The 13,194-nt window shown below is 35.4% G+C and overlaps 1 protein-coding gene across 5 annotated transcripts in view; it reads left to right on the top strand.

The window, feature by feature from the left end:
• Mettl15 (methyltransferase 15, mitochondrial 12S rRNA N4-cytidine) overlaps positions 1-13,194 on the top strand; it is a 225,760-nt gene that overhangs the window by 176,012 nt on the left and 36,554 nt on the right. For 4 of the 5 annotated variants that reach the window (XM_021727839.3, XM_005327461.5, XM_078046306.1 and 1 more), the window contains one exon: positions 4,935-5,126. The exons of the other annotated variant lie outside the window; for it this stretch is intronic. In XM_021727839.3, coding sequence (XP_021583514.1) covers positions 4,935-5,126 — 192 coding nt within the window. The remainder of the gene's footprint in view (positions 1-4,934; positions 5,127-13,194) is intronic. 5 annotated transcript variants of the gene reach the window in all.

Here is a 13,194-nt window from a genome sequence, read left to right as displayed (position 1 = left end):
TGAACTATCTCCAAGGTGATTTATGTATATTTGTTGATGTGCCCTTTTATACTGTATGTTCTTATTCATTTTCATATTCTTGTATCCAGTACATGGTAGATAATTCCTATTCAGCAAATATTTGTGAGACTTGAATCTGCAGACCTACGTCTATGAAACAATGGCAAATAAAAACAATTATTTAGTAAATTTATCTTACTAGAAAAGTAAGATAAATTTGTACATAAGGACAAGATTGTAATAATGAAGAGTTGGAAATCTGAAATATAGTAAATAGAAACATGAGAGGTAATGTTAATGTTGTGTAGTAACTAAGAACATGGACTTAGGGGTGAGAGTGGACTAAGTTTATATTCTGATTTCACTGCCTACTAACTGTATGACTTGACTTCACTGTCTGTACTTGTTTTCTTATCTGAGGTGAGTCAGTCACCTACCTCATAGGGTTATTTTGAGTATGAAATAAGTTTGTAGGCATAAAGGACTAAGCACCAGTTCTGGCCTATAAAAAGCACTTTACAAATGTTTGATCTTATTGTTCCTAAAATGAAAATATGCATTCATCCACTATTCTGGCTCACTCTAAATTCCTTGCTGAAGAGGATTAATAAAATGGTCAAACTAGCGATGGTCTCTGCTTTGTGCTTACAGACTAATAAAACTTAATGGCTGGGAGGCTGGCATCAAATGATGCCAGCCTCAGCAGTTTAGTGAGACCCTGTCTCAAAAACAGGAAAGGAAAATACGTATGGCAAAAATTGTACTTAGATAAAAAGCAATTAACAAAAATGCCAGATATATAATAGAAGAAATAGGCATAGCAGCATTGCATGTGAAAAAGACTAAAAAGTTAGAGTTAGTATAGCTCAACAATGAAATAAATTCCAAAACTATTTGATTTTGAGCTATAGTAATATAATAGTTGAACAAGGGAAGTAAGAATTTATTCTGTGTTGATTATGTAGAATTCAGACTTAGTCATATAAGCAAACTGGCACAACTTCATAAAAGAGCAACTATCCTGGTGAAAGATTTTTTATATGGAGACTGGCTGAAGATACAAGAAAAGGAGAACTGAGAATCATGATATCTATAGCAGTTAGGATGTTTTTTAGTCATAAGTAAAAAGAAGAAAAATTAACTGTTTTCAATACCAAAAGTAATTTTCAACTCATATAATTCAGTTCAGAGGCAAGTTGGGGTTTAGATGAGACTCAACCCAATGCCCTTGTTAATCTGCTGACCTACTAGCAATAATCAGCACTTTGTACTTCTTTTATATTAGTGAGATTCAGAAAAACTTTTCTTTTCAGTAGTTCAATGGAAGAAAGAGGAATGGTCTTTCCCCAAATCTCTAGGAAATATCTCTTTTATCTCTTTGGCCAGAATTGTGACACATGCCATCCTCTGAACAGAATATAATGGCAGCTAATCAAAACCCTATCTCTCTCTCTCTCTCTCTCTCTCTCTCTCTCTCTCTCTCTCTCTCTCTCTCTCTCTTTAGTACCAGGGATTGAACTCAAGGGCACTCAACCATCGAGCCAAATTCCCAGCCCTATTTTGTATTTTATTTAGAGACAGGATCTCACTGAGTTGCTTAGTGCCTCACCTTTGCTGAGGTTGACTTTGAACTTGCGATCCCCCTGTCTCAGCCTACTGAGCTGCTGAGATTACAGGCGTGCGCCACTGCACCTGGCCAAAAGCCTGTTTCTTGAGCTGAGATATTATATCCATCAGGACTCTCCAGAGAAACAGAACTAGTAGGAAATACATAAATATGATATATAAATATATCCCCTACTATGTATGTATGTATGCATACATACGTAAGCATATATACATAAGTATACATGTGTACACACATATGTACACACATACATATACATTATAATTTAAAACATTTTTAACATATAGATATGAGACTTATTTCAAGGAATTTGCTCACATGACAGTGTGCCTTAACATGTAAAATCTGTAAGGCAGACCAGCAAGCTGAAAACTCTTCGGTAAGGTGAAGTTGCAGTCTTGAAATAGAAACTTTTTCTTCCTCTGGGAAACTTTAGTTTTTGCTTGTAAGACTTTTCAATTGATTGGGTTAGACCCAACAAACATCTTGAAGGCAGTATCTTTTATTTAAAATCGACTAATTGTAGATGTTAACCATAGTAACACCTAAATTAGTGTTTGATTAAATAAGTGGGTACTATAGCCCAGTTTCTGGGCTATAGACATATAAACCATCATGAATATGATCAGTCTTTCCCAAAATATGAGGATGAATCTTGAGATCCTATTGGACTAGATTGGCAACAAAGAGAAAGCCAATAAATATTGTTTACACTAGCTAAAGGTAGATGTGAGAAAGGCATAGGTTTTCAACTTATTTTACATAGAGTAATACTAGAGACAGAAGTTAAAGAAGTAGTGAGGAAACAGACATCAACTAGAAAAAACTCACAAAACAATAGTGAATTCTTTGTTTTTCATTTTATGGTTTGTATTGAGTTTTGATGTGGTGCTTGGGATTGAACTCAAGAGTCTTGCATGCTAACCACATGCTTTACCACTGAGCTACATCCCCAGCATGTATAATAATAATAATATCTATATATATTTATATACTTCTTAAATATATGTAAAATGATTTTTCCCCAAATGATCTAACCATAAGATTTCCTTCTAATGATGCTTTTGTAGGTAAGATTCCCTAGCCAAATAACCCTTCTTTTTATAAGCATCAGGCACCATTTCTGCCAGTTATTGATTAGCACGTTCAGATCCCTACCAGTCTCTGTTTAAACAAACCAATCACATCCACCTGTAGGAACCAGGGGGCACTCCAACTTCTTAATAGCACAGCCCCTGCTTGTTCACTCTGTTGAGTATAATCGGTGTGACCTGACATGCATAATTTGTCTTCTTCTCCTAGGTTGTGAATACATGCAGTTTATGAATTCTGGTGTTCATTATTGTCTTTTTAACCATCTCCACAGTCTTTGAATGGGAATCCCTTCTTCACCAATGTAGTGAAAAGAAAGGAATTTAGACTGTTTCTCCTCCCTTTCCCCATTACTTAGCAGTAATATTGGATTGGGGGATGATTAAAATATTTCTTAATTTATTGGCATAAATAACTTGTGAGTTGCTTTTCAGTGGCAAGATTTAATTGTTTCAGGGTTTCCAATGCTAATATTAGCGTTCATATTTTCCAAAAACAGGGCAATTTGCTCATCTGTTTATCATTTGCTTCATTCAGATTATTTTGTAAACTATTTATACATCTTGCTTCTCTCAGCTCAAAGCTCCAAAAGACATACTCTATTAATCTTCATATACCCTTTATATATCCTTTACATAGCATAATCACTGACATACAGAAGATAATCAATATCTATTTGGTGAGTTAAATTAAAAAATCACAGTATTTAATAAAAATGAAACAATGAACTGTGAAGTTCCCTGTAAACATCATTAATATGTAAGCAAATATATAAGTGTGAATTTCCCAACATTGTTGAAATCCAACCTCACTCCATCTTCCTTTACACTCGGAGGAATGACATCTTTAGAGCTGCCCTATTTTTTTCTCATTCCCCTTCCAAAATGAATGCCAGTTGCCCTAAGGCCCTGGGGCTCCTGAGGAACCCTGAAGACAGCATCTCCCTTTGTGTAGGAAAGAGAATTAGCCTAACAACAAGGTGATCCTAACTCCTTGCCTGAGTTAATTCTGAATGTTCCAATCACTTCAGAATTTCTGCTGAGATATAAAACACTGCCTCTTCAAGAAATCATTTATTTTAGTCATAGTTTCATTTCTCCAATGTGTAGCTGCATAGCACCCCATCCTAAATTATAGGAAAATCATGAAGAAAACTAAAATGGTTGGATTGAACTTATATGACATGCCTTTTCTGATTTCTGTTTTTTGAATTAAATTTATGTTTAACTGGCTCATAAAGTTTTACATATTTTGGGATAGTATGCAATGTTTCAATACATATATATGTATGTAAATACATATATATGTATATAAATATATAAAGATATTACAATGTTTAAATCAGGTTAAACATATCTATCTGCTCAACCATTTATCATTTCTTTATTGTGACAACTCTCAAATTTTTTTCTTCCAGCTTTTTGCAATATACAGTACATTATTCTACCTATAGGCATCCTACTGCACACCAGAACATCTTGCTCCTATCTATAATTTAGTGCCCATTGATCAACCTTTTCACATTTCCTTCCTCCACCCAACTCTCCTCCATTGCCAATAAGCACCATTCTACTATATTGAAAAGTATTTTATGTCCCACATATGAGTGCTATCATCCAGTACTTGTCTGTGCCTGACTAACTTAACATACTGATCTCCACTTCCATCCATATTGTTGAAGATGATAGGATTTCTTTTTTGTGTGTGGGAGGGGGGGCTTAGTGATATTCCATTGTGTATATATATCATATTTTCTTTATATGATTCTTGTTCTATTATTTATTGTATTTTAACTGTCTTATTCATTAATGTAATTCTTTTGATAAAATAGCATATGCTTCTTTTTCCTACCCATATGATAGATTTTAAAATAGATTTAAAACTATTTAAAATTAAAAATCTGGATTGACAAAGGAATTTTTCTAATTTATGAATTTTTTATGATTTCTGATTTATGAGCTATTGTATACCTTCCCAATGGTATATAATAAATTGTGTTTATTTATAAGAATAAGATTACATGAAATCAGCTCTGGTGTTTGAAACTAAGATATATAGTTTCCATATCCATATGTTTTTTTGTATTGCACTAGCCATGTGGTTGATACTCAGTAAATACATATTGATTAAATTATCTAATAATAGAATGTGCTCTCTTTAAGAAACACTTTAATATAATAGGAGTGTTTTCTCTGTCTCCTGGGTTTATTTACAGTAAGCAGATCCGAGCTATGCTAGGCCAGTTCAGCCAGGCAGAAGACTTATTAATGAAAGCCGGAGTGCAGCCAGGGACTTTGAATGGAGTTCTTTTGGATCTTGGGTGTTCCTCCATGCAACTTGATGCTCCTGAAAGAGGTTTTTCCCTTCGGAAGGATGGCCCCTTGGACATGAGGATGGATGGTGGCAGGTGAGTATCAATAAAATATTTCTCCTTAAAACAAAAAATCAATTTCACAAAAGCACTCTGAATTTAATTTCCTCTTAAGACTGCAGAATTCCCATCACACACCTACACCAAGTACTACCCAGACATAATAAATCAGTTTTGTGTACTACTCATTATAGATTTTAGTATTTCTCTGGCCTTAGAATTCTAAAAGAAAAATAATTATTGTTCTTAACACAGAATACTGTGGAGGATACTTTCCCTACTGATTGTCTTTTTCACTGAAACCATATTGGGCTTTTAGGTTACCAGTAATACAAATGAATATTAGGATACTGAAATAATGGCTTTATTTTTACATACCCAACTAAACCTCTTATGAGAAACAAAAAGAACTATCTTTAATGCATATTCTTTACTGAAAAAAATGGAGGGTTCTATGATTGAACTTGCTTGAGAAAAACTGCAGTTTTTGGTACATTAAACACAGCATTATGCATCAGATATCTTTTGCACTTCCTTTTCATTCTCACCCCCATGAGAACACTAGTGTTTATTCTCTATTTTTCAAATAGGGTACATATATGTTAAATTAACACAAAAAGGGTCACATTCTAGAAGAGTATCTGAATTAATTTTAAGAGCTTAGATTAGCATCTGTGTGTAAAACCAATGCTGGCACACGGCCTGAGCAACTCACATCTTATTCTACTAAAAACTGGTTTGTCTCATGGTAATTATTCACATATAGCGTTTTTCCCTGTGGTGGAATAAGACTTTTATTAATTTGGATAGAGACTGATATTTGTTAGAATCCTGTTTTTTCTGAGTCTAATACCTTCTGCTTATGTCATTGGCCTTCACAGAATGAAGAATGTCATCATGAAAGAAAACAATAAAAATCCTTTAAAAACCAGTGACTAATAGTAAAGGTCAAAATATATTCTCCTATTTGGAGATTGAAATGGTTTTACAAAAATGATAAAATATCAAGCAAATTTCTGCTATTTCTATACCTTATTAAGGAGAATGCCTTCCAAAATACAAGGAACAAAGTTTCTAGTTAATAGTACTTTCCTCCTGGGTGTGGTGTTGTACATCTGTAATTCCATAACTCAAGATGCTAAGGCAGTAGGATCACAGGTTCAAAGCCATCCTCAACAATTTAGTGAGATCTGTCTCAAAAAAAAAAAGAAAAAGACTAGAGATATGGCTCATCGGTTACACCTCTGGGATCAAGCCCTGGTTGCCCCCACCCTCCAAAAAATAGTTCATTCCCATATTGTAAGAGTAAAGACTTTTCTTTTTCTTTTCTTTTTTTTATTGGTTATTCAAAACATTACAAAGCTCTTGACATATCATATTTCATACATTAGATTTAAGAGGGTTATGAACTCCCATTTTTACCCCAAATACAGATTGCAGAATCACAACGGTTACACATCCACATTTTTACATAATGCCCTATTAGTAACTGTTGTATACTGCTACCTTTCCTATCCTCTACTATCCTCCCTCCCCTCCCCTCCCATCTTCTCTCTCTACCCCATATACTGTAATTCATTTCTCTCCTTGTTTATTTTCCCATCCCCCTCACAACCTCTTATATATAATTTTGTATAACAGTGAGAGTCTCCCTCCATTTCCATGCAATTTCCCTTTTCTCTCCCTTTCCCTCCCACCTCATGTCTCTGTTTAATGTTAATCTTTTCTTCCTGCTCTTCCTCCCTGCTCTGTTCTTAGTTGCTCTCATTATATCAAAGAAGACATTTGGTATTTGTTTTTTAGGGATCGGCTAGCTTCACTAAGCACAATCTGCTCTAGTGCCATCCATTTCCCTGCAAATTCCATGATTTTGTCATTTTTTAGTGCTGTGTAATACTTGATGGTGTGTAAATGCCACATATTTTTTTTTATCCATTCATCGATTGAAGGGCATCTGGGTTGGTTCCACAGTCTATCAATTGTGAATTGTGCTGCTATGAACATCGATGTGGCAGTATCCCTGTAGTATGCTCCTTTAAGGTCTTCAGGGAATAATCCAAGAAGGGCAATAGCTGGGTCAAATGGTGGTTCCATTCCCAGCTTTCCCAGGAATCTCCATACTGCTTTCCAAATTGGCCGCACCAGTTTACAGTCCCACCAGCAATGTACAAGAGTACCCTTTTCCCCACATCCTTGCCAGCACTTGTTTGACTTCATAATGGCTGCCAATCTTACTGGAGTGAGATGGTATCTTAGGGTGGTTTTGATTTGCATTTCTCTGACTGCTAGAGATGGTGAGCATTTTTTCATGTACTTGTTGATTGATTGTATGTCCTCCTCTGAGAAGTGTCTGTTCAGGTCCTTGGCCCATTTGTTGATTGGGTTATTTGTTGTCTTATTGCCTAATTTTTTGAGTTCTTTGTATACTCTGGATATTAGGGCTCTATCTGAAGTGTGAGGAGTAAAAATTTGTTCCCATGGTGTAGTCTCCCTATTTACCTCTCTTATTGTTTCTCTTGCTGAGAAAAAACTTTTTAGTTTAAGTAAGTCCCATTTGTTGATTCTTGTTATTAACTCTTGTGCTATGGGTGTCCTATTAAGGAATTTGGAGCCCGATACCACAATATGTAGATCAGAGCCAACTTTTTCTTCTATCAGACGCAGAGTCTCTGATTTGATATCTATCTCCTTGATCCACTTTGAATTAACTTTTGTGCATGGCAAGAGGAGGGGATTCAGTTTCATTTTGTTGCATATGGATTTCCAGTTTTCCCAAAACCATTTGTTGAAGATACTATCCTTCCTCCATTGCATGCTTTTAGCTCCTTTATCAAATATAAGATAGTTGTAGCTTTGCGGATTAGTCTCTGTGTACTCTATTCTGTACCATTGGTCCACCCGCCTGTTTTGGTACCAGTACCATGCTGTCTTTGTTACTATTGCTCTGTAATATAGTTTGAAATCTGATATTGCTATACCGCCTGATTCACACATCCTGCTTAGAATTGCTTTTGCTATTCTGGGTCTTTTATTTTTCCATATGAATTTCATGATTGCTTTCTCTATTTCTACAAGAAATGCCATTGGGATTTTGATTGGCATCGCATTAAACCTGTAGAGAACTTTGGGTAATATTGCCATTTTGATGATGTTAGTTCTGCCTATCCATGAACAGGGTACATTATTCCATCTTATAAGATCTTCTTCTCTCTCTCTCTTTAGGGTTCTGTAGTTTTCATTGTATAAATCTTTCACCTCTTTTGTTAGGTTGATTCCCAAGTATCTTTTTTTCTTTGAGGATATTGTGAATGGAGTGTTTTTCCTCATTTCCATTTCAGAAGTTTTGTCGCTGATATACAGAAATGCCTTTGATTTATGCGTGTTGATTTTATATCCTGCCACTTTGCTGTATTCATTTATTAACTCTAGCAGTTTCTTTGTAGACCCTTTTGGGTCTGTTAGATATATTATCATATCATCTGCAAATAGTGATAATTTAAGTTCTTCTTTTCCTATTTTTATGCCTTTAATTTCTTTTGTCTGTCTAATTGCTCTGGCCAGTCTTTTGAGAACAATATTGAATAGAAGTGGTGATAGACGGTATCCCTGTCTTGTTCCAGATTTTAGAGGGAATGCCTTCAATTTTTCTCCATTCAGAATGATGCTAGCTTGACGCTTAGCATAGATAGCTTTTACAATGTCAAGGAAAGTTCCTGTTATCCCTAGTTTTTCTAATAAAAACTATGTTTTTTTTTTAACATAAAGGGATGCTGTACTTTGTCGAATGCTTTTTCTGCGTCTATCAAGATGATCATATGGTTCTTTTCTTAAAGTCTAATGATGTGGTGAATAACATTTATTCATTTCCATATATTGAACCATCCTTGCATCCCAGGGATGAATCCTACTTGATCATGGTGCACAATTTTTTTGATCCATTGTCTTTCAGTGTTTGAAATACATTGTTCCAGGATTTTCTCGCTTTCAGCGTCTGTGATGAAAAATCCGTTGTTGACCTTATTGGTTTACCCCTGAATGTAATCTGTCTCCTTTCTCTTGTAGCTTTTAATATTTTCTTTTTGTTCTGTATTTTGGCTATCTTCATAAAAATATGTCTTGGCATTGGTCTACTGTGATTTTGTGTGCTCAGTGTCCTGTATGCATCTACAATTTGTATATCCATTTCCTTTTTTATGTCTGAAAAGTTTTCTGTAATTATTTCATTCAGCAGGTTACTCATTCCCTTGGTTTGAATCTCTGTACCTTCCTCTATCCCGATGAGTCGTAAGTTTGGTTTTTTTATGTTATCTCCTATCTCTTGGATGTTTTTCTCATGATTTTTTACCAGCCTTTCTGAGTTGACTAGACTCTTTTCAAGATGATATATTTTGTCTTCATTATCTGACATTCTGGCTTCTACTTGCTCCACTCTGTTAGTGATACTCTCAGTTGAGTTTTTAATTTGGTTTATCGTTTCCTTCATTTCTAGAATTATTGTTTGATTTTTTTTATAATCTCTATCTCCTGATAAATATGCTTAACTTCTTCTTTTATCTGTTTATGTAATTCATTTTCAATGTGTTATTTCACTGTTTGGATTTGCTGTCTCGTATCCTCTTTAAGGTTCCATTCCATGTGTCTAAGGTATTCCTTGAGTTCTTTATATGACCATTTTTCTGATGACTCTAGGTCCTCCTGAATATTTAGGCTGTCCTTCATTGTTTGTACTCCTTTTCTTCCTTGCTTTTTTATGCTGCTCATGTTACTTCTTGTTCTGTTTGACTGCTGAGTTACTGTTTACTCTTATAAATTTATTTGATGCTTGGGAGGAAAGATATTAGAAGGGAAGGGAAGAAGTCACTAAAGAGAATGAGAGTATGCAGGTAGAATTCAAGGAAGGGGGAATAAGAAAATTGAAAAGAAATGAAAAGACAAAAGAGAAAAAAATAGAAAATAAAGAAAGAAAGAAAAAAATTTTTTTAAAATAATGATAATAAAAAAAGAAAATTAAAATTTAAAATAATAATAATAATAATAAAATTTAAAAAATTAAAAAAAATTAAAAACATTTAAAAATGTTAAAGAACAACAACAAAAGAAAATGAAAATGAAAGAAAAAAACCAAAATAAAATAATAATAATAATAATAATAATAACAATAATAAATGCAGTCATAGAGTTCGATTAACTTTTCTTCCAGTAGGTGGAGCTGTGCCCACTGGGCCAAGCTTCTCCTCTCAATAGGTGAACCAATCACTGTGCAGCAGCTCTTCCTCCCAGACTGGGCGGGTCTCCAATCCTGAGTGTCTAGGGCATTCTCTTGTGTTTCCTCAAGCCAGGCCCTGCTCACCTGTGACGCTCACCACAATACTGGCTACACGCCAGGTCTGCTGCTCCTGGGAGTTCTGTTTTCATGAACGCCTGGGCACACTCTCCCTGTTTGCCTCCCTCAGACCCTAAGTTTGTAGAGCTTGGGGCTGAGAATCCCCAGCGAATTTGTTTGCCCTCCAGTAGCTGGTGTAAGAGACCTCAGTTGTCAGCACTGGTGGTAGCAGTAGCCGGGAGTTCCGCGCCTCGAGTCCCATGCCACTCCTGATTCCCTCGGTCTGGCTATCACGCTCACTGGAGAGCTGGGAGGGACCCTTACGGGAGAGCTGGGAGGGGCCCTTAAGGTTTCCCCGCTGTGTGGGGAGGGATGGCTAGGGGATTACACACCTGTCGCCGCTGGTTTCAATGAATTATCTCCACCGCCCGTGACATCAGTTCTCTGCCATGGTGGTATCCCATGCAAATGGTGACCGTTCTTTCCCTTTGCCGGGTGACCAAATAACGGGTGGGTCCTGACTGTCTCTCTCAAGCCCCGTTTCAATCCTGTGGCCACTGCCTATGAAGTCTCGGTTGGCTTTTACCTCTGTAAGTTCAGAAGGGCCGACCAGTTATTTCAGCGGGTTCATTAGTGCAAAGTCACGAGAAGCAGGGGAACTGGAGCTTGAATGCAGCCAATCCGGGCTTGGTGTGTGTTCTGAGAGGCCCAAACTGTTCGCCCCAGATCCACGTCAGCTCAGCATTGCCTAGTGATCCTGAGCAAACAGCATTTAGACAGTTTACGACTCCCTATGCCCACGCAGCTGAAGAGGTCAGAGACTTGATCTCTCCGCGCCCGACGCCATGTTGGATCCTTATCCCGAGTAAAGACTTTTCAAGAGATTGTAGTTTGTAATGGATGAGATTCAGGAGGTTGGACAGTGAAATAAAAACGTTCCATGAGAAACAAAAGTTAATAAATTTAAAACTAGAAAGCCTGAAAAGTAAAAACCAGCAAAGGTGGGAACTACGTAAGAAGAATAACCAATCAATGAAGAAAGTAATTCAAATTAAAAACCAGGAACGAATCAAAAATTGACAGGGAATAAAAATTATTTCTCAATAATAACATTGAGTGTAAATAGACTAAATTCATCAATCAAAAGACACAGACTGGCAGAGTGGATTAAAAAATAAGACCTAAAAATATGCTGTCTCTAGGAGACTCACCTCATAGGCAAAGACATCCAGACACTGAAAGTAAAAGGATGGGATAAAACATACCCTTCACATGGATCTCAGACAGGCAGGGGTTTGTATCCTTGTATCAGATAATGTGGACTTCAAGCCAAAGTTTATCAGAAGGGACAAAGAAGGTCATTTCATACTGCTTAAGGGAATTATACATCAACAAGACATAACAATCAAAAATATTTAAGGTCCAAACAATGGTACATCTATGTATATCAAATAGGCCCTTCTCAATTTCAAGAATCAAATATACCACAACACAATAATACTGGGTGATTTTAACACACCTCTCTCATCACTGGATAAATCTTCCAAATAAAAACCAAATAAAGAAGCTATAGAATTTAAAAATAGAATTAACAATTTAGACTTAACAGACATATATAGAATATTTCATTCACAAATGACTGAATACACTTTGTTTTTAGCAGCACATGGTTCTTTGTCTAAAATAGAACATATCTCAGACCACAAAGCAATGCTTAGCAAATACAAAAAAAAAAATAGAGATGATACCTGGCATCCTATCAGAGCATAATGGAATGAAATTAAAAATCAACAATAAAATTAAAAATAGATCTACTCTGACACCTGTAGACTACATAATATACTAATGAATGAACAATGAAAAGCAGAAGAAATCATGGATAAAATAAAAAATATTTAAAGGTATATGAGAATACCAAGACAGTATATCTAAATCTCTGGGACATTATGAAGGAAATTCTAAGAGGAAAGTTCATTGCATCAAGATCATTTATTAAAATATAGAAATTCACCAAATAAACAACCTAATGTTACATCTCAAAGCCCTAGAAAAAAAACAAATGAACACCAAAAGCAATAGAAGACAGGAAATAAATAAAATTAGAGTAAAAATCAATGAAATAGAAACAAAAAAATAAAATTTTAAAAAATTTACAAAGCAAAAAGTTGGTTCTTTGAAAAAATAAATAAAATTGATAAACTGTTAGCCAAGCTGACTAAGAGAATGAGAGAGAAAACTAAATCATGATGAAAAGGAAATATGATGGACACTACTGAAATACACATGATAATCAGAAACTATTTTGAAAATTTTTACTCCAATAAAATAGAAAAAGACATCGACAAATTTCTAGAGACATATGATCTACCCAAATTAAATCAGGAAGATATAGAAAATTTGAAAAGATCACTTTCAAGCAATGAAATTGAAGGTGCCATCATAAGCCTACCAACAAAGAAAAGCCCAGGACCACACCAATTCTCAGCAGATTTCTACCAGACATTCAAAGAGTAAGAAACACCAATCCTCTTGAAATTATATCATGAATTAAAAAAGGAGAGAACCCTTCCAAACTCATTCTATGAAGCTAGCATCACCCTGACACCAAAACCAGACCAAGACACCAAGGAAAGAAAACTTCAGACCAATATGCATGATGAATGCAGATGCCAAAATTCTTTTTTTTTTTAATTTTTTAATTTTTTATTTTTTTTAGTTGTAAATGCACACAGTGCCTTTATTTTATATATGCAGTGCTGAGAATCAAACTTAGGGCCTCTC

Source organism: Ictidomys tridecemlineatus, chromosome 4, assembly GCF_052094955.1.
Source record: "Ictidomys tridecemlineatus isolate mIctTri1 chromosome 4, mIctTri1.hap1, whole genome shotgun sequence".
Lineage (NCBI taxonomy): Eukaryota > Metazoa > Chordata > Mammalia > Rodentia > Sciuridae > Ictidomys > Ictidomys tridecemlineatus.
This window is presented reverse-complemented; position numbering and strand designations above follow the sequence as displayed.